The sequence below is a fragment of the Delphinapterus leucas genome, chromosome 2 (assembly GCF_059928025.1).
Source record: "Delphinapterus leucas isolate spDelLeu-1000000601 "Yukka" chromosome 2, BTC_Dleu_Yukka2, whole genome shotgun sequence".
Taxonomy (NCBI): domain Eukaryota; kingdom Metazoa; phylum Chordata; class Mammalia; order Artiodactyla; family Monodontidae; genus Delphinapterus; species Delphinapterus leucas.
Window position 1 is genome coordinate 78,921,283 of NC_143130.1, and position 24,518 is coordinate 78,945,800.

General features: G+C 44.7%; 1 protein-coding gene across 1 annotated transcript in view; it reads right to left on the reverse strand.

Moving 5' to 3' along the window:
• Window positions 1-4,332: 4,332 nt before the first annotated feature.
• The window catches only part of LIPC (lipase C, hepatic type), a 156,318-nt gene continuing 136,132 nt past the window's right edge, over window positions 4,333-24,518 (reverse strand). The window contains exons 6-9 of the mRNA XM_022579614.2: window positions 23,941-24,186; window positions 13,054-13,171; window positions 11,247-11,465; window positions 4,333-6,458 (exon numbers count right to left, since the gene is read on the reverse strand). Coding sequence (XP_022435322.2) covers window positions 6,347-6,458; window positions 11,247-11,465; window positions 13,054-13,171; window positions 23,941-24,186 — 695 coding nt within the window. The 3' untranslated portion in view covers window positions 4,333-6,346. The remainder of the gene's footprint in view (window positions 6,459-11,246; window positions 11,466-13,053; window positions 13,172-23,940; window positions 24,187-24,518) is intronic.

Consider the following 24,518-nt stretch of genomic DNA (forward strand, 5'->3'; position numbering starts at 1 on the left):
CGAGCTTGCTGGGGCTGGGTAGTAGGAGGATGCAGGGAGATGACTAGATTTCTCTTTATACATCTTTGCATTGTTTCACATGTTGTATTTACGCTTTTGTAAAACATCTAACAAATGGGAAATTTAAAACAATCCCATGAACACATTACTTCTGCCCTCAAGAGCTCATAGCCTCACATCCAGACTGTCTTCAGCTACTCGAGGCATGAATTTGGTCTCTAGGGCTTCTGGGGAAGAAACTAAGGTTGAGAGGTTATGGCCAGGCAGATTTGCTCTCTGCAAAGGTAGGGACCTCCCTTCACTGGAGGTGCTCAGCCACAGCTGTGATGTGATGTTCCCTTGAGAGGAAGGCTTTGGACTAGGTCAGTGTCATCCCGAATTTTCTGATGAGAAAACTTACTCAGGGTACTTGTGAAACAGAAAAATCTCTAGAATCTGTCCTTGATCCACTGGATTAGAATCTCCAGGGGAGGGGTCTGGGAAGCTGTATTTTCATTAGTGCTCAGGTGATGCTTGTCAACATAGGAGCGTGGGAAACACTGGCCTCCGTTCATGCCCCTCACAGTGTGGCCTGGGGACCAGCAGTGGTGGCATCAGCAACGGCGGCATCACCTGGAACCTTTGCTAGAAACGCAAGATCTCGGGTCCCACGGCAGACCTCCTGAATCAGAACGGCATTTAACCCGGTCCCTGTGCATGCTCCAGTTTGAGAAGCAATGCTCTAGATGACACATATGGTCACCCCCAACTCTTAACTTATTTGGCATGAGTATAGCTCTCTAGAAAATCCTTTTTGTGATAGACCTAATTTGAAAAGCAAAATTTTAGTCAAGGAACACAAAGGCTTTTAATGAACTGACTGAGACAGATGCCAAATCAGGACGAGAGGAGGCTAGAGGGTGGGAAGGGATAAGGCTGTCCTTGAGCGGGGAGGGAAGTCAACTGCTACAGCAACGTGGCTGTGTTTTCAAACAGAATGAGGAAGCAGTAAACGCTATCTTGAACAGATACTGTAGTTGGAGCTTATGATTTAATTGGCAAGAGAAGACATACTTGTAAAAAGATGACTGTCACTTGTAACGTCAACACGTATTTACGGAACGCCAACTCTGCCACGGTGGGCTGGGTGCTTAGGATAAAGCAGTGAACATCTAGAAGCTCCCCGACTTCACAGAGCTTCACATCCAGCGTGGGAGACAGACATTAAATAAACAGTCGCACCATTTGCCAGGACCAGGGTGAAGTGGCTGAGGCGCTTGCCTTGGGTGTACAATTGAAGGTGGCTCCAAAAACTCAGCTATCAATATAAATAATATTTTAATGCAATATTTTAAAAACTCAAAATGCAAAAATCTGTGATGAATAAAGTATCAATATTTTATATAAAGACAGGATCACTGATTTTTTGTTTTGCTCCAATATGGCTCCACATGGCATGGCCACAAGTAATTTTTCCAGAAGAATGAAAAGATGTTAAGAGTATGTATAGGAACTTCCCTGGTGGTCCAGTGGTTAAGACTCCGTGCTCCCAATGCAGGGGGCCCCGTTCGATACCTGGTCAAGGGAACTAGAATCCACATGCTGCAACTAAGACCCGATGCAGAATAATAAATAAATAAAATATTTTTTAAAAAAAGAAACCCCTTTAACAAAAAAAGGAGGAGTATGTATAGCTGGGACAGTGGTGGTGGGGTGGATAATCTTTGTTAAATTATCCCTGAAGCCGTAACACCTAAACTGGGACTGGAAGCATGGGAAGAAGGTGGGAGAAGAGGAGAGGGTGAAGGCTGAGAAGCAGGAGAGAGCTCTGCACCTTTCAGGGAATTGAAAGAGGGCCCACCTGTCTAAACCCATGGTTCTCAAACTTAGCGCACATTAGAATCACCTGGAAAGCATTTTAAGTCTCGCGTTACCCAGGCTTTACCCAGACCAAGTCAATAAAAATCTCTCGGGGTGGGGCCGAGACCTGGGTAGTTTTGAAAGCTTCTGAGGCAGTTCTAACGTGCAGGCTGGGTTACAATGACGTCGTGAATGAGGGCGATGAGACTGGAGGGAAAAGTGAGAGCCTGATGGAAGGCCTTGGAAGCCAGGGTAATTATTTTGGACTTTTTTCCAAAGACCATTAGGAAGTCATTTGAAGGGCTTTAAGTATGAAAACGGTATGTGTCTTTAAGAAAAATTTATTTTAAAAGATCACCTGGGCTGCTGTGATAAAAATGGATTGAAAGAGGTTTGGGCACAGCAGGAAGAAGTGGAAAGTCGTCACAAACATCCAGGTAAGAGAGAGTGTTGGCTTGGGCTGGGATGATGGCAGTGGAGGTGGAGAGATATACACACAATTAAGAAGCATGGGTAAAACGCACAGGATTTGGTGATTGTTCAATTGGGCCAAAGGGGAGGAGACATTATGGATTATGGATGGTCCCCGCGGTGTCTGCTATCAGCAACTAGTGGGGTAATGATGACATTCACTGAGCTACAGAGCAGGCAGCATGGGGAGAAGTAGGTTTGGGGAGGGGGGCAGGGAGGACATGATGGGCTCTGTTCTAAACCTTTTGAGCTTGTAAGACAGCAAAGGGAGAAGCGTTGGGAGTGGGCAATTGCACATATGGGAGTGCCTGCCGCTCAGGGGGGACCCCACAGTGCAGCTCTAAGGTGAGAGGGGTTGGCCTGTACGGGTCATAAATGAAGCCACAGGAGTGGAGAGATGGCGTAAAGAGAGAGAAGTGAGCAGAGAAGGAGGTCTAGGTCCTGAGGAGTGCCAACCTTGACAGGTTGAGTAGAGGGCAAGGAGCAGAGAGGAGACAGAGAGGTAGCAGGAAAGCCAGCAGCGCACCAGTAACTGAGGGCCCGGTGAGAGCATCATTTACGTTACAGCTGGGCGTTCAGGGGAGCGAGAGATCCCTGTGAGCTGGGCTGACCTAGGAAATAACTGGTGAAGTAACTGGGTCTGGATGGATAAATAAGATTCAGTTAAGCAGGGAAGCGGACATTCTGGAGGAAAGAGAAGAAGGAGGTGTAAGAAAAGGGAGAGATGGGAAGTCTCAGGGAGGGGGAGATTCCCCCTCTACTCCTCTTGAGTTCCTGTGGGTGGATTAATAATAAAGTCGACACAAGACTGATTAACAGGAGAAAGGAAAACGTTTAATTCATGCAAATGAAGGTTTCATAAAATGGGACCTAAGAGGTGGCCAAAGCAGGCAGCTTTTATACTTTTTAGACAAAGAGACAATTCCTTTGTGAGGAATTGACAGGTCAAAGGAAGTTAGGTTTTGGGTGCTCAGTTTAGTGAAGAATCTAAACAGACTTTGGGCTTAGGGTAGTAAATTAAAGAAGTAACAATGCTTGTTAATACAGGCTTCTCAGCCCCAGTTCCCTATCTCTGGTGATAAGGGTGTGTTTCTACCTCCACGTCAGGGAGGGCACCTTTCACAGGAGATATTTATTTCCTGCTTTCAGAGAGACGGAAAGGAGGGTCAGAGTGTCCCTCTTGCATTGGCTGTTTCTTAAGTAACTTTAATTTCAAAAACAATATGCCATTGTGGCATATTTTGGGGCAGGCTGTCCTGCGCCCCGATAGAAGGAACGAGGTGTGCTGGGGGCCATTCATCACATACAGATCATAGGAATTCCAGAAGTCTGTAGTATGAGATGAGGTAAGCAGGTAGGTGGTGATGCTCGGGATTGACTTCTTCCGTCTTCCTCTTGCTTGTCTGTTTCCCATCCATCTGGCTTCCCTCTCATCCACGCTCTGGTGGGAGAGTGGGCATTGCGCTGGGCAGCTTGGCTTCCTGCTCTGCCACCCCAGAGACGTGTAACTGCTAGCAGAGCTTTCACAGTGTCTGCGGCAACATTATCAAGGTGAACACCGAAGACAGGCGGCTTGGCTCTGAGGGACAGTGCATTGATTTTAGTGTTGAATGGAGTGCTCGTTTCCTTCTCTCTGGCTTCAGGCACCTCAAAGAGCCCAGCTGCAGTGTAACTGACGCCCCATTTCTTTCCCTGTGCTCTTACAAGTAAAGGCACAAACAGGCTTTTGCCTGAAAGGCAGTATGCTAGTGTTGTCTTTCCTGAGTGGGCTCATAAATACAGATTCTTTGGAGAGAGGTACGTATAATCAGCATACCAGTCAGCATTTTGCATGTGCAATGAACAGATGTGGCTGCATTATTCAGTTTCCCTATTTGACTTCCCTCCTAAGATGTACTTCAGAAAATGTGATGGCGATGAACACATCTTCCCAAGTGGAAATAATCCATGCCAAGAGGAGTCTCAAATGTTCCCATTAACCATTTGTCATGTTGGTTGCTTATTGATTTCTCTGCCCCCAATGTTATGACGTCCTGTGTCACTTTAAGTTTTCCTCCTAAAGATGAAATAATTTCTAATTATATTTTGTGTGAAACTAATTAGTATTAGAATGCATCACACTAGAGTAGAAAAACGTTGGTTTTAAACTCTGCCCTTTCTTTTTTTTTTCTGTATTGCAAAATGTGACATTCATACTAAAAGTGAGTGCATAAAATATATATGTACAGTTTAAAGACTGGTTATAAAAATGGACACCTGTGCAACCACCACTCGGAGTGACAAGTACAATGTTGCTGGCACCTGGAACTCTGGTGTGCACTTCCTCTTTCCTAGATCACTGCAGCCTCACTGTTGTGCTAGGGATGTTATTGCTTTTACTTAAGTGTTTTACCACCTATTTATCCATCCTTAACACTATAGTTTAGTTCTCCTTGTAACAAACTACATCTATATTTTGTGTCTTTGTGTAAATACACAAACCCACAAGTGCTTCCTTAAATTCTGCCCCCTGGACGCCTCTCTGTCTCACTCTAGACTCAGCCCTTTCTTGTTGTGTGTGCAGCTTTGGGTCATCTTTTTCACTGCTGTGTAACAACCATTAGTGAGGATATACCATGGTTCATTTATGCACCGCATGGGTGGGTATTTGGGCTGTTACTCGTTGTGATGTCTTCAAGGCTGAGAGGAGTATTGCTCGACTTGTGCGTAGATTCTATGGGGTGTATAGCAAAGAGTATGTTCAAAAAGTGATATTTTAAATTCCCTCTGGGTAGTCAATGAGAAAACATGCCCATCTGACACAAACATGACTTTATTGTAAATCTTAGTATATTAGACATGATGGGAAACAGTGTTCATTTTAACATCTGTAATTTCTAGACACACACACACACAATACCTAAAAGGGCGGTCAGGTGCTTTTGTAGTCAAGATTAGTATGCAGGACACGGTACAGCCTTGACCCAGCTGTCCTTCTTCCCCCGTATCCTTTAGTTTCGCGGGTCTTTCCAAGGGAAATAAAAGTGAATCATGCAAGATCCTCTTAAATTGATTTCATCAGAGGCAGGTATGTCTTCAGGACTTTGGTTTCCAGGGGCCCTGCTCTGGTGAAGAGCATATGAATTATGAGCTGTATAGAGCTGAGGCTATGCCAGTGTCGGGTGAGGTTGTTGAATGTGTATAGTGTGCTCCTCCTCTCTGAATTACTTGACACACAGATCCAAGGGATTTACATCCAAGGGATGTATCTCATATTTCCTTCACATGCTCTGTGATGGAGTTTGCTGGTCAAAACATCATTAATTTGTTTATTGGTCCCTTTGAGATTTGGTATCTAAGTCTTTGAGATATTCCAAGTTTTCCATTAGCTTTTGTGGCAAGCATTAGTAAAAGAGGAAAATTGTACTTCAGTAGTAATTTAATCATTAAAACGACCAACTGTTCAGCTTTCATGGTTATCATCAGTAGTTTTAGGAGAATTCTACTACAATTGGTTTGGTTCAATGAAATAACTGTATGATTCGTATGATGGTAACTTTTAGTTTAAGTAGAATTTTTCTTCTTTTGGTGAGCTGAATGGTCTTAAAAGGTGTGTACTTTGGGACACACAACTGTGATTAATCGGAATTTCACTTTATGGAAATGTTAGTTATATAATAAAGAAGTATCTTTCCAGCATGCTTCAAAAAACTGAACAGAACAAACTAGCAAGGAAATATGGGAAATTTGACTTAATTGTAAAAGACATTTTAAATTAGAACAACGGATCTAAAATGGCTCTTACATTTGTACTTATTTGCATATATTACCATTCAGTCAGGCATAAAATTGGGAAATTTTTGGTTACACTAATATTTGAACATAGTTACATCACATAGTTTTAAAAAGGTGAGTTTATAACAGTGAAATGTGCTACCCTTTAAATCTATTAAAGCTTTATACAAGTTTCTTTATATAACTTTGGTTTTCAAACAAGGTGACAATTCCAGATAAGGAATAAAATCATTTATTCTTCACACTGGGTCTTCATTAAAGCTCATCTGATCTTTCGCTTCAGTTTTTTAGAGTTTGATTCACATCTCACAAAGGTTTTCTCCTGGGTTGGGTGAAGCTGTAGATCGTTCATGTTTTCTGAGCAAAATGTCATTCTGCATAGAAAACATCAAGCAAACATAGCACTAAATTTTGGATGGAGCTTATTGAAGTGTTTCATCCTTTGTCAAATACCCAATTTGACATGCTATTGAGTAACACATGCTATTTAAAAAAAAAATTAGATCCTTATGACTGCAAATATTGTCATAACTTCAGAGAAAAACAATGCCCAGGTCAGTGAAAGCAATCAGTGTAAGGCTTCCCGGAGCTCTGTGTGGTGTGATTTCAGTTCTGTAAGAACTGAAAGTCCTTGGGGCAGCCCTGCTTTGTTCTTTATACAGCTCATCAAAGGTTTGAGGGTAACAATGGTTTCTTTCACTACATTACCCTGTCTCCAAGGCAAACATTAGCACTTTCTTCAACTGTTCCTCACAGGCAGGCTCCGTGCCCAGCCTTCCTTTTTTGGACACACTCCAGCTTGTCAATGCCCTTCTTAACGGTCCCTGGGTGTGAGGCCGTTGTCATCAGCATCCGCCTGGCTCAGCCCTATAAGCCCCACCCTTTCCTCTCATCTGGTCCTCCGGCCACAGAGGATATCACTAAGTGCTTTGGGTCTCTCTTGGAGACCAACGGCTGACAACTTGGACCACTGGTTTGGCCTGAGATGCTATTTTGTGTTACTAACTTCAATTGCATCTATCTGAAAAAAAAAAAAAAAAAAAGCAGTAGTCACAGAGAATTGTAGTTTGTAGCTTTTTTTTTTTTTTTGAATTGCATCTAAGGTCAAGTCTTTACTAAATCAAACTTTTAAAATTAAAAATTATTGTGAGTGATTATGAATGCATTCTTAAAAAATTCAGACAGTAAAGAAATATATGAGGTTGAATATTAAAGACCCTCTTCTCCATCACCTTTTACTAATATCACTCCCCTCCCTGCTTTCATGATTTGCTTTCTGTCTTTCTGGACCTCTTTCTCTGTATTTACACATATACGGATGTTCACATACAAACATTACATTTGTTGTATTTTTCTGAAAAATTTTCTTGTCATCAAATAATGTACTTGGAGAACTGTGCACATCAGTACATACAAATCTATTTCATTCTCGGCTGGACCTAGAGATTATCATACTAAGTGAAGTAAGTCAGACAGAGAAAGGCAAATATCGTATGGTGTCACTTATATGTGATCTAAAAAAAAGTGATACGAATAAACTTATTTACAAGACAGAAAGAGACTCACAGACATAGAAAGACAGAGAAAGGCAAATATCGTATGGTGTCACTTATATGTGATCTAAAAAAAAGTGATACGAATAAACTTATTTACAAGACAGAAAGAGACTCACAGACATAGAAAACAAACTTATGGTTACCAAGGGGAGACGTTGGGGGAGGGATAAATTGGGAATTTGCAGTTAACAGATACATACTACTATCTATAAAGTAGATAAACAGCAAGGACATACTGTATAGCACAGAGAACTATATTCAATACCTTGTAATAACCTGTAATGGAAAATAATCTGAAAAAGAATATATATATACTGAATCACTTTGCTGTACACCTGAAACACTATAAATCAACTATATTTCAAAAAAATCGATTTCAGTCTTTTTCACCTGCTGCATAACTTTCCCGTGTATGGATGTATCACAATGCATTTAGCCATTTTCCTACTAATGGAGATTGGGATTTTTCCCCAATGGTTTAGTATTTACAAATAGTACTGCAACAGACATTTTTGTACATAGATATCCTTTGTGGATATTTTGAGTATTTCTCCGGGATAGGCACCTAGCATAAAATTCTGGGTCAAGATTATGCATATGTCAAATTTTGATAATATACATTCCATGAGACCAAGGGCTTTGTCCACTCTGTTCACTGCTGTATACACAGCAGTGTCTAGCATAAGATATGTGCTCACTAAATGTTAGTTGTTGAGTGAAATTCCCCTACAGAAGCTCTGTAATTTGTACTCCCACGAATAATGTATGAAAATGCCCATCTCTCCACACCTTTACCAGCTCTGGATGTTATCTGTCTTTGAATTCCTGCCAAACTAGTGGGTGACCAGTGATAATTTCACTGATTTTTGTTTTGCATTTATATGATTACTGTGGCAATCAAACATCCCATTTTGTTTAGCCAGTCACTTTTCACTTCTTGCTACAGGACCAATATTCCCTGCTCTGCTCTTCACCCCACAACAATCCTTCTCATCCCTGACTTTGTGCTTTGGGGGAAGAAAATCACCTCTCATTGAATTCCTTCCGTGGAGGCACAGAGCAAGTTATTTAACCTTTTTTTTTTTTTCTTGTAGTTAGCAAAGAGATTGAGAGTGAGGTTTAATACCTGCATCCCAGCTCTGGGATTTCAGATGGTAGAAGGTGCTCAAAAATTGGTAGTTATTAGTCTCATGAGATACATATTGTAATTCCTATTTGTTACTAGAGAACTGAGTCTCAGAGAGGTGCAGCTATTGTCTGAGCCTCCATAGGTGGAAGCAGTGAAATCAAAATTCGACTTTGGGACTAGCTGATGCAGAAGTCATTGGATTCTGCCTACATATGGTTTGCTCACTGCCTGTCTCTCCGGGAATGCCTCTTGGCCTCTCCAAAGCCTGTTGCAGCACTGACCGAACAGCACCAACCTGAACTGATGTCTTTCTTCTTAGACTTCCTATAGACCATGCAGTACTAGACTCTTACTGTTCAAAGTGCAATCCATGGAGCAGCAGCATCAGAAGCACCTGGGAGCTTGTTAGAAATGTAGAATCCCAGGCTCCATCTCTACCTACCAAAGCAGAACCTACATTTTAACATGATTCCCAGATGATTTGTGTGCATATTAAAGTTTGAGAAGCCCTGGGATGGAGCATATCATTAGTAAAATTAACGCATCTTGTTTTCCTAATTAGGTCCTTGAGTTTCTTTCTGCCAAAAACTACAACTCAGATTTTTTTGGTACCCCCCCCACCCCCGCCGATGGTGTTGGGTACTGCAAAGACCCATAGGGCTCACTGAGTTAAAAACTTAAAAAACTATAGGTCCCAGACTTCCTCCCCCTTTTTCATGATGTCCCTCCTGCAGCCGTGAGGAAAGGTGTGATGTACGTATATATTAACTTCCAGCTCTGCAACTCTGCTAGATTAGACCAGAGAAAGTCAGATTAATGGAACCAAGACTAATGGTGGGGAGGAGCTGTTGGAAGCTGTGCTCTGACAACAAACGGGTAATGAGTCAAACAAACCAAGTCAGATCTGGGCTCAGACAGTTACGAGCAATGTCCCTAAGCTGTGTAACTCCTGTGAGCCTCAGATTGGTGATCTGCACAGCAATACTACCCATTTCAGAGGGTCACTGGGGCGCTTCCGTGAGATGAATGCTCTAGGGCACCTCATTCAAGCCCATGGTGCAGCAGGAGCTCTGTAAGCACCCCTCCTCTCCCTCTCCTCTTTCCTTCTTCAGAGCCACGTGGGAAGCACCAGGGGAGAAGGTAGTGCTGTGTTTTATACTACCTTTCACGTCAAGTCACCTAGAATTGCCATGGTAAGCAACCACTAAGACTGAGGAATTACTCTCCAACTGAGAGAATCTGGGGACGGGTGGTGCTCAGTTGAGCTCTTCTAAAGGGCCAAAAAGTCATGCAAGAATAGCTAAGTGTATAAGAGGAGAGAAGCAGTTTAATTTTCTCAAATTGATCATGTGGAGAAATCTGTTGGCAGGCTGCAGAGTATGCTCTTAGTAATTGCCAGGATTTTGTATCCCAGGGAGATAAAAACTCAGAGTGTGGTTGTGTAAGGGACTCAGGGGGCATAAAACAGCCACAGGCCACTCCTAGCAGTGAGACCTGAGGGGTGAGGGAAGAGAGTAGTTCAGAGGTGAGAGGCATGCTGTTCTCCAACTCTGCTGACAGCAAGCCAAAGAGAGCAATAGGCTGGCCAACAAAGGGCAGTAGGAGAGGAGAGACAAGTTTCCTAAATACAGTGGGGAGGAGACAGGAAAAGGTCTGGGGAAGGACAGGATTCTCCTTTCATGGGGAACTGCAGAACCACAGAAAAGCACGTTTGCCATAGTAAAATACATTGGGCATTCTTTTGCTCTGCTGAGAGGACTGAAGGAGCAGCTGGACACCCTTTCTTTCCTTCACTCCCTGCCCCCAACCCAGCCCCTCCTGTCCCTAGAGACTTTGGGCTGAGGGAGATGTTCAGTCACACAGAGCTGCACCTCCTGAGGATAATCCACTGGTCCACATCAGAATTTCTTAGGGCTCCAAATGTGTGGTCCTTCACAGACCACAGCCAATCAGAAGCTCTTCAGGTGGGTATTCAGGTGGAATTCTGCATAGTCAATAAGTTCCCTAGTGATCCCTTGGCATTCTTAGATTTGAAAGGTGCCACCACAGTGTGAGATTTTGAGATTGTGATTTGTTAAAGGCATTTCTCTGGGTAAACAACAAAGAAGAAATGTCACATCTAGGTCCTTGCCATTCAAAGTGTGGTCCTTGGACCAGCAGCATTGACATCACCTGGTGAAATTTGAAAAGCACCGGGCTAGTGAGTTGTCCTCAAACTCTGGAGGCAGGTGGCTATTAACTGTGGGCAGAGGGAAGAGTCTAGACTAGAAATCAGAAGACCTAGGTGCAAATCCTGGTCCTTCCACCTATGGCTTTGTGAACTCAGGATGGTCATTTCATCTTTCTGAGCATCTACATGCCATCGTTAGGAGATAATAATGCCCACTTCATAAGATAAATGCAAAGAGTAAACTGTAACAGTGCTGACATAGGTAGATGCTTAACAGATGTTAGGAGGAGGTTGAAACAGCACTCACCTTTGCTGTGTCTCTCCCGCTTTGACTCTGATGCTCTTCAGAACAAGGCCCGAGTGAAGGGACTCTCTTCTCCAGGGGATGATGGTTTGGACCGTGTTCCAGACATTGGACCACACCATACTGTTTTCCCACTTGAACTTGATCATGATCGGCTCACCAATATCCAAATCCAATGTGATAAGAAAGGAATAGGTTTTATTACTAGTAATTCCTTTGTTCCTTGAAGATGCAAAGGAAACCAGACACAGTCAGTTGATTTTTAACAGCAAAGTGATGCTTAGGCACATTCAGGATATGTTAGGTTTGCCTGAATGATTTGGGATGGTCTTTTCTGCTGCATTTCCCAAACTGGTATTGGACAGACTATTAATAGAGATAGCAATAGGTGTGCCAGGATAAAAAGGGTTTTCCTAGACCAATAACATTGGGAAAACCATCTTATTTTCTGTGTTAGCATATTAAAAACGCCCTGAGAGTTCTACGGTAATGAGTCTAGTTAGCTTTGTTTAGCTCAGGCTTCCTAGTTTCCAGATTAACAAGTCGGGAAAACTGCCCTGACGAGGGCAGGGGCTTTGGCAATGCTCTCTGGGCAATACCGCTCTCTGTAGGTTTGATCAACATATTAGAGCCACACGACAGTCTTCTCTCCAGATCGATGCCTTTTTCCTCCCCACATAAATAGAAACTTCTGTTAAAACAACAAGTATAGCAGTAATAGAAAACCACATATAAAAAGGATGCACCAGTTTGGAGCAAGATTTAAATGCAGATCCTTAGGTACCATTATCAGCTTTTCTCACTAACCTCCAAGACATTAAAATGTCCCAACATTGACAGAACTGCCAGATGCCCTTTCCACTACTTAGAACAATCTCCCGGGGAGAGATTTGGGCCAGCGCAGAGTTAACACTGGATTTAGGGTGAGACAGGTGGCTGGAGGATTCCCTTGCTTGGCTCATCGTAGCTCCTCCTGTAGTATGTTGTAAAGCATCGTTTAGGAATCCACCCACCCCACTAGGCTGGGAGCATCCTAAGTTTAGAGTCACCTCTACCTCTAGTGCTGAGCACCAACACATCCTTGCTGAGCGACTGAATCAGTGTGATGATCAGAGGTTCAAAGCTGGGGGCAATTCTCAGGAAGCTGAGGACTGTCCCTGGAGTGGGTGAAAGCTAGTGTCACTTCCCAAGGAGAGCCCAGGCTGAGGGTCAAGATGCTGAGAAAAAGCAGCCAGCAGGCCTTTTCTGGCCAGTGAAGGTGCGGAGCCTCTGCAGGAGACGTTGAGGGCACTGCCCATGTTGTGAGCAGGTGTGCAGCCGGGCAAAGAACAGATGGGGAGGGCTGGCAGTGCAGGCTGACTGAATGGAAAATTTGTGCCACGTTGAATGATACCAGTGTTATTTCTGGGTTATGTTTTTCAGAACTCACTGGAAAGGCGCTCAGGGCCTTCCTGGGGACACCTGCTCCAGCCATCACCACTCCTCCCTGCTTGGATCTACTTCCTGTACTGCAGACATGGACGGCCACCTCTGGCTTCCCTCTCCATTGCAGTCCCTGTCGCACTGGGCCCATCACAAACACAGGTAGCAGCAACATAAAGTAATCGTTGGGACTGGGTGAGGCTGCGGAGGGATGACGAGGTGCTGAGTGTGAGTGGATGTCCCATCTGACAGGGTATTTGGGGCAGTCATAATGGGCTGAGAAAAGTAAGTTGTGTCTGGCCTGACCCTTGAAAAGCAGGGTCCATCCAGACCCTATGAGAAAATTAAGCCTCTCATCACCACGGACGGGGCTGTACCTCATACTCACAGAGTGATGGCGATTTTCTGCATTTCCTCTTTTGTTCCGAGGAGTGACATGGCAAAAGTTGGTTCTACTGGTTTCTCAATTTCGTTGCTGAACTGAATCTTCAACTGGTAATGATAAACTAGAGGGGAATAGGATGGAGAGGGAGAGAGAAAGATAATTTAAGCAGAAAATTTTAAAATAAAAAATGTCGTATTTTTAAAATTTAAAAAGCAGAGGGAAAAGTATGGATGAATAGATACCCCCCCCTTTTTTTTTCTGGGTGGTAGAACTATGAATGCTTTTTATTTTCCTCTTTTTCCTTCTCTGAATTTCCTAAATGTCTAAGAGGACTTCTGTTTGTATTGGGTTGGCCAAAAAGTTCATTCTGGTAGTGAATACGTTGTTCAATAAAGTTCTTGGTGAAAATGAAAAAAGTGTCTTCTATTTTTACTTAAAACTGAATGAACTTTTTGGCCAACCCAATAATATAATAAATATTATCCAACAAAAGAAGGCAGAATAGGAGTACAATATATTTGGCATTCTCGTCAATTTCCAGATGAATTCTGCTGGGCTATTCCATGTATTTGGCAAGGGTCCCCTTTCACAAATCAAAGGATATATGCCTTTTAGGCAGCTGACAAAAGCAAGAGAACACACTGTCATTTTTACTTTTGCCTCTGTTTGATGGCGTCAGTTTTGGGGTGAGACAGAGCTCCAGCTAAGAAATATGCCCTAATGACCACACCTTTGTGTTGTGGGGCAGTTCCTGGGAACTAGCTCTGTGGGGTTCAACAAGCACATTTTCCAATGGAAATAAGACAACTAGTTCTAGTTCCTGGGCCTAAAATTTTTCTATCTTATCAAGTATCCAGAATGTCCTTCTACTGGGTTGTTTGGAAGAGGGAAATTTATTCTTCTTTACCCAAATACAGTCTATATTTAATTAATAAAAGCAAACTGCTTACTATAGGACAGGTGTTGTTAAACACTTTACATTGCATCGTCTCATTTACTTATCATAACTACCTATAAGGAGGGTCACATAGCAGCCTGTGCTCTTGGCCTGGACCCATCGCCTTGATTAGCTTGCATTGTTACACCAACCAGCTGTGGAGCTGTTTTCAAAATTACCCCACCTCATTCCCACATGACTGATGGCTGCTTAGACTTCTTTTTCCTGCTGTCTCCATTTTCTCTAAGTACTTGTAGCACTTGAGCTCCAAGACTGCAAACAGGTTTAATATGGCACGTCAACTTGATTGGTAGGACTGCCTGGGGCCCCACGTTGAGATGGGCTCTGAGACCATGTCTAGGCTTTTGGGAGGATTGGTGTCTGCCTTGGGAGAAGGATAGGGGATATACGATATACTTGTTGTGTATTTGCTTTTCCTGTTCTAGATAATGATTAACCCACTAATCCTGATACAGTGCTTGCACATAGTAGGTGCTTAATAAACATTTGTGGGATGAAGAACTGACATTTTGCTTGGGAGTATCAGAATGTGCATGAATATTTAGCAAGATGGAAATCACCTCTGAGAATTCAAGATCTGAGTTTCAAGCTTTGTTGTAGAATGCCTCCTGGAAAGGATAGATTATGGAACTAGCCACTTGATTATCCATTCCATGCACCCAACCTGTGGAAATTCACCATCCTCATGAATCAATCTACTTACTCCCAAATGATGCATTTCCGCTGGAGGTTGGTGGCTACACACAAACCTGGTAGCAGCTGTGGCTAATGGTGTGTTGCCAACATCTCAGCTGCAGGACCTGGTGTGCCTGTAATTGCTGGGTTTCTGGGTTATTTACACAACCCTACCCTTTGGCATAAACCAATTTTCCCGTTTGGGTTTTGCAGTGGATTGCCTGCAGTGGATTGCCTCCAGTGCCCTGAATAATAGGTGCTCGAATCCTCCAGCCTGGAATACAGTAGTTTGATGTCCTCAAGATTGTGAGGCTTTGGGTGAGAAGTAAGAGAAGGGCTATGGGCCCAAGTCCCAGGAAGGGTCCCTAAACCCTTGGGTGGCAGCGGTGGAGGCAGGGACTCTGGCCTATCATCCCAGAAGCCTCTGGAGAGATCTTATACTATTTGGGGTCTGTCTAGGGAACTCTGTAACAGGTGAACAGTGTTATAAGTTGAACTGAGGCAAAAAGGAAAGATACAGGCCGTAGGCACTGGGGATGGGGTGTGGACAGGATGACGTGAGAGAACTGGCCTTGGGTTAACCCCCAAACAAGCAGGCAGGGCATCTCCCAGAGTATGCAAGGAACACTCATAGCAACCAGTTTAATATGTAGTAACTGGAAATCTACTGATACCCAGCCCAGTGCCGAAAGCCGTTGGGGATAGATGAGTAAAAGGATGTAATTAGCGGTATGCATGGTAATAACATAGGCTAACATTTATTTTGTTTACCTGTGCCAGGCACTTTGTATTTATTATCTCATTTAATCCTTACAACAGCTGGTACTATTATTTCATTTTAGAGAAGAGGAAACTGAAGCACAGAAAGGTTAAGCAACTTTTCCAGTATCACACAGCTAGTAAGTAGCATAACTGGGACGTAAGTCCAGGCCACCTGGCTCCAGAACTTGAAGTTTTAAATGTTTATAGCCAGGACCAATAGCTTTATATACTAAGGAAAAAGTCGAAGTGCGGAAAGAGATTAAAGTTCAAAAATGTCATAACAGAATTATTTAATTAAAAATAAATTAAAAACACCCTAAATATTCACCAATAGAGGAATGACTATGGACTAATAATGACAATTATGATAATTACCATTTAGCTCTCTATTATGTCCCAGATACTGAACTACTGTTTCTCAAAATTATCTTATTTCTTTTACTACAACTTTGTAAGATGCCTATTTTAACCTCCCTTTGCGTCATTTTACAAATGAAGAAGCTGCAGCTCAGGAAATTTAAGTAACTTGTCCATTGTCATGCAGCTAAGAACTGGTGAAGCTGCAATTAGATGTTAGTCTGCTGACTCTGAGTTCATGTTCCCAACCATGTGATTTACTCTTATGAAGTGATTAAAAGATATTTTTGGAATGGTTTCAATGCTTATGAAAAAGTGGGAAAAAAACCCAAACAACCATCAGGATACAAACTGTACATCTAACATGAGAATAATTCTAATAAAACAGCATGCAGAATAGGAGGGAGATTCACAGAAGTATTAAGTGACTGTCTCTGGAGAGGGGAGAGAGGTAATTTTTATTCTCTTCTTTATGCTTTTCTGCAAGTTCCACATTTTCTACAATAAGCATGTATTCTAATTAGACTCTTATTGGAAAAAGAAAAGTTTTTAAAAGTATTAAGAAAGGAAACAGCACTAGAAGCTGTGGTCCTGGCCTTAGAGGAGCTTGCAGCTGGGAAGCAGAGCTGTGACCCTTGTCACCTTCTGTCTAGTCTCACGGGCATCCATGTCCATGGATCTTATCTCCCTGAGGGCAGCCTTAGGGTCATATTAACGCTTGTATCTCCACAAGTCACGGCACACATCAGGCATCTAAGGAGTGCTTCTGAGGCTTTTTGTGTGAAAACAAGGCAGGACAAAGTTGCCTTAAAGAGCCTAATTGTGAATAGGAATAATTTAAAAATTGCTTTCATTTGTTGAGATACTACTATGCATCAGGCTACATACGAAGTGCTTTACAGACATTACTTTTGTCCTCGTAACAAGACAAAATAAAGATAACATGTGGTGAGACTCCATTTTCTACACCTACCCCTACTATCCCCATCCAGCTCTGAACCCCAGGAAGTGACCCCACGGCCTCATCTCCTGGCTGCCTTGCAGGATGGTTTCTGGTTGCAACTGACACACTGGGGAGGCACCAGCAGGAGATCAGGGCACAGAAGAGAGAGGTCAAGGTGTTTTTTTCTCTGCTCCCTCCTGCTTTGAAGAGTGACTGCAGAGGAACTGTGCTCCATGATGAGCTGCTATGAGCAGCCTCTCCTCCACAGCTCCCGTTCTCTTGGGCTGTTCCTTCTCCCAGAGGCTGGTTGTTAGATCTGGGGTGCATCAACAGCCCATGTTGCTTTCCTTAATATCACCCACCCTCTCTAAGGAGTCCTGCCTGCTCTCTTTAGTTGATCCAGGTGAGTGGAGTCCTGTTTTCTGCTGAGACCTAGACTGATAGGGTGTCAGTGATCCTGGTAAATTACAGATAAGGAAGCAGAGATTTGGAGAGGGGTGCAAGGTGACCCAGATAGTTAGAAGTGGAGAAGACGTTTTTTTTTAAACATCTTTATTGGAGTATAATTGCTTTACAATGGTGTGTTAGTTTCTGCTGTATAACAAAGTGAATCAGCTATACGTATACATATATCCCCATATCCCCTCCCTCTTGCGTCTCCCTCCCACCCTCCCTATCCCACCCCTCTAGGTGGTCACAAAGCACCGAGCTGATCTCCCTGTGCTATGCGGCTGCTTCCCACTAGCTATCTATTTTACATTTAGTATGTATATATATCAATGCTACTCTCTCACTTCGGTGGAGCAGACTTTGAACACAGGTGTCTGGTCTGATTCCAAAAGACCCTTCCCACTGTGTCCTGGGGTTCCGGTTCTAGCAAGCTGAAGCTGCCTTTGAAAGCAAAGAGCAAACAGCCCCTGAAGAAAAGCCACAGTCTAAACCTGCCTCCTATAAAGCCACCAAGGCAGAGTGCCTGCAAGCTCTGACCCACTGACATCCATCCTGGGCTATCACTGCTGCAGATTCCTGCCTGCTGCCTGTCTGCTGAACGTCCAGCCCCCAAGCTGGGATAAATGTTTCACGTCCCTGCACTGGAGATGGGTTTTTGTCTTCCTTTGCTCTTAAACTATGAGTAGGAAGAGACGGATTTCCACATCTGAGATGCCATGGTTCTACAATTCTGGGGGAAGGGGTTGGCTTTGATGATTGTGAAGGTCCCTTTAGCGCTCACATCCTATGGATGAGAATTACCTGTGTCCTGCAGTGTCTCCCTGGGGTGGGACCTGTGCAGGAGGTCAGAACCTCCAAAGGTCTGTAAGCCGTGAGGGGCCTGAGTGAGGCGGGCTGTGGAGGGCACAGCTGTGCAGGAATGCGGGCACCTGTGTCTGCAGAAGTGTGATGGTCAAACCCATCACACATTGATAGCACAAGGAATCCCTTTTAACCTGCACTAGGAAAGCCACTTTTGGGGAGAAATCTTGAAATTAATTTTTTAAAATACATAAGAGACTTTCATGTTCAGATCTAATTATTTGTTCTTATTTTGGATTTTGTAAGTGTTTTTCCTTAAAAAAAGAAAAAAGACAATTTGCTTCTTATTCCTCCCCCCACCCCCCAGGACAATGATGCTGTTACAAAGATGAAGGAAAAAAGGGTGAATAATTTTTCTCACTTTACCTTATGGCATGTTTAATAAGGATTTAAAAAAATGATTTAGGGAAATGCTTTTGATCCTGTGACTGCAAGGAGGCCAGCACAACGTGTTCCTCAGTTCAGGCAGGAGAAATTATTTCAGGTCTTAAAGATGAAAAGCATGAAATAGTCTATTAACCCTGAATGAGATCAGGCAAAATCAAACCTGGAGCAGAGATGTGAGGCCTCTGGAGATTCTCCTCACCAGAGAGTCTGCCTGGGGTTCAGATACCCTAAAAACCCTGGATCCTAATCTTGTGTGGACCCCACTGGTGCCACTTAAAAAAAAAAAGTTTCTTTTTACAAGGTAGCCACTGTGAACACCAGGTTATGGAATTTATAAAAAGGGAATATTTTTTTCCTTTTTTTTTTGTCTCATGAAAAAAATGATTCTGAATCATTAGGTACTGGCCCTGGGAGACATTATGACTCTTTACAAACATCAAAGAGGCCTTTTTTGTTTTGAATGTATAGATTTTTTCTCATGGAGATGGTAAGAATGAGATCTCGTGTTTTCTTGCAGCACCAAGGTCTTCTTCCTAGATCTCAGATGCCTCTGAGGGAGGCTGAACATCATGGAACTGAGAGGCCCAATGATGGTCTTATGCAGGGGGTTAATGTATGAGCAGCCAGCACTAGCAGGGGCTGGTTGAATGAACTCAGAACAGGCTCAAGGGAAGTCGAGAAGGGGTTTTATAAGCCTATGTGTGTGTGCGTGTATGTACTTAGGTTGGGGACTAAATTTGGGCTCAACAGTACTGCCCCATTTATGTGATGCTGATGTCACAAGATTGGATACTTGCCCCTTCTATGGGTAGTTTCCTCCTCTGCTGGGGGTGGAGATGGGGGAGCGTGTGTGTATGTGTGTATGCGTGGGAAGGCCAGGGAGTACTGTGTTGTGTGTGTGTATGGGATGGAAATAAGCGCCCTTGACTGAGAGATAGGAGCCTCCTGGTACCATCAAGAGGTCTTGAGCACTCATCAGCTTTCTGGAGCTCAGTTTCCTCATCTGTAAAACAGGTATTAAAAGCCTTCTCACAGGGCTGTTGTGAGAATGTGATGAGATGGTACGTAAACGTGCCTGGCTTCTAGAAGGTGTTGACCATCCTGTATGCAGGACTGACCAGCACAGTGGGCAGAGTGAGCCCACCCCCAGGTGCCAGGGTTAGTGGTTTCTCCCTCATGCTGGTCCATACACAGTCACTTCGTGGCTGAAGAAACTGAGGCCCACATAGGTTTTGCCACAGGGTCAAGGTCATATAGGTGGTTGGCAGCAAAGCCAAATTCTGGACACTCCTTATCCCAGTCCCAAGCCTCTGCTCTCTCTACTATACCCATTGCTTCCCTGGAATTCTCCCTGGAAATCAGTGAAAACCTTCCAAAGAAGTAGCTGAGAAAAGCCAAAGACAAACAGACTCGCCAAGTCACAGTCTGGCTGATTATCTCACCAACCACTTCCTTCTCTTCCACACAGTTACCTCCTCTAACTGCTATGAGGATTAAATTAGATAAGATGCTTGCTAAGCAGGACCTCATATAGGTTTGTTTCCCACCCCCTTCTCTTAAAAAAAAAAAATAATAAAGGTCTCCCAAACTAGCAAAAGTTCTTCCTGAGAGAGAGAATGGAAGTAGGCGATAAACTGCCTCATTTCACTCAGCGACTGTTTCCCAATTCTCTTCTGCTACTGCTGTCCTCCTCAGTGTTTACCCGAGTTCTGGCGTACGGTTGTAGAAAACAGATCCTTTGATGGTTTTGTCAAAGTATCTTGGGAGCCAGAGGAATGAGGGCCAAGTTAGTCATCCTTTGTGCAACTACAATCGGGAGGGGATGTTTATCTTGCCCAGCCAGACCCTGCACTAAAATACATAGTACAATGAGATGTCCTTGAAAAATGTGGATTGCGGGTTCTCTGTAACCAGGGTTGGGCAAGTCCGTTCCTTTATGAATCTATAAGTATTCATCAAATGCTGAATACTTGGGGCCCAAGTCACAGATGATCGTGGCCATGATGGGTGAAGAAGGGTGCAGTTATGGTGGCCTAGATTAAAGACTTGATGCCAGCACCATCAATAGAACTTTCTGGAAGGAAATGGTCTATTTCTGAACTCTCTGATATGGCAGCCACATATTTGAGCGTTTGAAATGTGGCTAGTATGACTGAGGATTCAAATTTGTGATTTTACTTTAAATAATTTAAATAGCCACATAAGGTTAGCAGCGACCATGTAGGTCGACGTAGCATTGTACAGACTGCAGCATCCCATGAGCAGCCGCTTTCACATAGGTCTCGTCTGGGCATAATTTCCAGCTGTACCCAGGGTAGCTTGATGGGACCGCAGGGATGTGACTCTCCACCAGTGAGTCAAATTAGGCTGAGCACATTAGGACTTTGCTCACTGGAAGGGCTCAGGTGGATCTGGGGAGAATTTGGAGGGCCCAGAGAAGAGGAGGGTGCAGTGCAGGCTGCAGCTCATCACTGGAATCTCTCTGGGGCTGGAGGTTTGGGTTCGGCCCAGTTTCAGGCAGTCTCGTCTCATAGTCCCACCTCCGTATCACTGGCCCCAGAGATCTTATCTTCATTGGATATCCCTGGAGCAAGAGGAGATGCTGGTGATAAAGAGACCCAAGTGTTGTTGTTAGGGGAACTACTGACCAAAACTGCCCACCCTGGCCAGACCCTAGAGTAACCATTTGCACGAGTTATCTTACAACATGAGGTCCTCGTAAGGAACGTGGAGCTAACAAGCCACCACCAACTGAAAGAATTTAGGAAAGGTCAAAAGGAGAGGGGAGACACCAGTCCATGTGTCCTACCAACCTCCCAGAATCCTTCTCGCTGGAATCCATCTTGGCTGAGCAATGCGTGCACCACCAGGAAAGACCCTGAGTCAGAATGATTGGCCAGAGACAACCCGGAAACTAACCCCATCCCCATACAAACCCAAGGCTGCGAGCCCCGTGGCAGAGCAGTTCTCCTGGGTTCCCTTACCCTGCTGCTCTCCGCCTGGGCGCCCCTTCCCAATAAAGTCTCTTGCTTTGTCAGCACGTATGTCTCCTCGGACAATTCATTTCCGAGGGTTAGGCAAGAGCCCACTCTCGGGCCCTGGAAGGGGTCCCCCTTCCTGCAACATTGTCTCCAAGGGACTCATCACCTGTCTTCCTGGGACAGCATTTAGCATTTAGCATGTGGGAGGGGGTTGGTCCCCCCTGAGCCCCCTGAGGGAGGGCCTCTGCCTACCCTGGCTCTATTTATGCTTGAAGAATAAATGATGGCCTGGCACAGTGGCTTTGGCAGCTGCTGGTGAGATAGTGATGCCCTAATGCGATTCCTTGATCCTCCTTCATGGGAAAGGGGTCCCTGTGAGTTCACACCAGCACCATGTGGTGATTGGGCATCTGGGGTCCTGGGCAAAGGGAAGAACTCAGCCTGGCTTGTGCCTACTGCTCTTCCCTCTTCCTTCTCTTGACGCTCTCGCCTCCCTCCCCCATCTCCACGCCCCCCAGGAGATGACCTCGGGCAGGACCCAGTCCCTCACTTCAGATGCACAGCCCTGCCCTGGAAGGTGAAAAATGACGCTCTTTCTTTCCAGCTGACCGCAAGGAGAAAGCAAGATCCTCCCCCACCTCTCCTCCTTCCCTCACCCCCATAGACAGACCATGGGCAGGTTACCAAGGTAAAAATCACTAGACTAGTTGTTTGGAGGCCTGGGTCTAAATGCTGGCTCTGCCCCCAAGAATTCCTCTGTGTCCCTGGGCAAATGATTCTCCTGCATCTGGGCCTCTGTTTTCCCATCTGTGAAATGGTGGAGTTGAACAGTTTTTTGAAACGCTAACATTCCAGGATTAAAGTAGATCTGGTAAAATGTGATTATCTGAGAGGCTTAATCACTCCAGGCATCTTTGCCATTTAAAAGAGGAGCTGGTTAACCCAAATGAGTGTCTAATTGGCAGCCTGCGGCGGGGGAGCTCCCTGAAGCAGGAGGCCTTCGAAATCCCCTCACCTGCTCTGGGTGCCATGGGTTCTGCCGCCACCCCTCAAGGACAGACAGCTGAGGGGACCCTCTGCCCCTCAGGGAAGAAAGATCCTGCCCTCACTCCAAGTGCTCTCAGAAGCTATCAGACGCTCCACCTGATTTCTGTCATTCCTGGGACTCAGGGAAGGGAAATCTGGCTGGAGAGCAAAAGTTCAGATAAACAGAAGAATCCTGTGCCTAAAACACAAGTCGCCTGGGAGCTTGAACTTGGGAGTGTGGTAATGAACGGAACACCTGGGAGTGTTCAGCCTGGGAGTCAGAGGGACCTGGGTTCCAGGCCTCCTTCCAGGCTAACCCTGCCAATCTCGCTTGGCTGTTGTGGGCACCATGAGGAGTCGATGGATACGTGTAATGTTTTTGTGTAAAACGCGGTGCAAAGGCAAAGTGCTACTGACAGCGTGTTCACCTTCTGCATACAAACATCTGCACGGTAACAAGCAAACAGCACCAGGCTCCTCCCAGTGACGTGAGCATGCGCTGTGAACAGTGAGATGCTAAATCATTCCAGAGCTGTTTTAAGGATTAGGCAGAAATGTTAAAGGCAACAGATGTTGGCTTGTTCCCTCCAGGAGGATTTAGGCTTTAGTGGAGTATTTCTCTGCTGGCTTCAGCCCAAATCATGGCCACAGCCCTTTCTCTGACCTCCTGTTCAACCCAGCAAGAAGAAGGGGCTCAATTTCTCCCCTGAGGTTGAGAAGCGGAACTTCTAGGGAGGGCCTCAATAGGCCAATGATCTCTTGTAAGACGAGCTGACTCGAACGTCAGGGGAAATGAGGAAGCATACATGTAGTGTGGAGCCCAGGTTTTTCCTGGAAGCCATAAGCAGAGATGAAAGCACTGGGTTCCAGTCTGAGTTTGGAGAAGTCTCCAGGGCCCTGTACAATGAGACCTGGGTGGTCAAGGTAATTGCTCAAGGCCTTCTGGATCTAATATTCTAGGGGACCGTGATATTGGATGAAGTACAGCCAACCCAAGGATTTTGTTCCAGAAAGTATCAAGCTTTCTCCTCCAGCACTTGGCAGTGAGGAAGCCACATTCTTGGGTAAAGAGAGAGGCTGTGTCATCATCACGGTCTGGAATCTGTGCAGGGTCAAAACCACTAAAATAACAGAGCCTGAAGTAGTTCCAGCAAAACACTTCAGGGAACTTCTGAACCTTCAGACAAGTGGCTTCATCCTGCCCTTCTGAAGGCTCTCCTGCACTCACCATTTTTTTAAAAAAATTTTTTTAAACATCTTTATTGGGGTACAATTGCTTTACAATGGTGTGTTAGTTTCTGCTTTACAACAAAGTGAATCAGTTATACATATACATATGTTCCCATATGTCTTCCCTCTTGCGTCTCCCTCCCTCCCACCCTCCCTATCCCACCCCTCCAGGCGGTCACAAAGCAACGAGCCGATATCCCTGTGCCATGCGGCTGCTTCCCACTAGCTATCTACCTGACGTTTGTTAGTGATGCACTCACCTTTGAACGGGGATTGGGCTCGAGTCACCAGGAAGAGGCTCTTGCTCTTCTTGCTTTGCAGCTCCTGGCGGGCATAGTAGCCCAGCGTGTTGCAGCGGCCCTTTTTGCAGCTCAGGCACAGGCCCTGGCTGAAGCTGTCCATGTCCCTGCACGGGTAGGCCGTGCTCTGCATGTCAGCGTGCAGCAAGGAGTCGATGAAGAGGTGCACCGACCGCTCGTGGGCACATTTGATGGTCTGGGTGATGGCTGGAAAACAGGGCAAGAAGCACATTATCATCCCTTTGTCTGAAGGATCACCTTGTTTCTCAGTGCGGAGTACCGGCACATTAGGAAGGAGGAGGAAAGTGCTCAGGTCAACCTGCTGACTACAGTGGATGTGATAACTGACGGAACACTACACAAGGGGTAGACCCCCTGCAGTCACTTAGTGTGGAGGCATAATCTCAGGCTCCAGGGGGCTGCTGAGGGTACCCTGTATGTTACGGTAGGTGTTTTAATAGGAGCCCCAAGTCACTAAGAAAATCTTGAATTATTTAAGCAAGTGGGGTAGCGTAATTCATTTTGGAAATATTTGAATC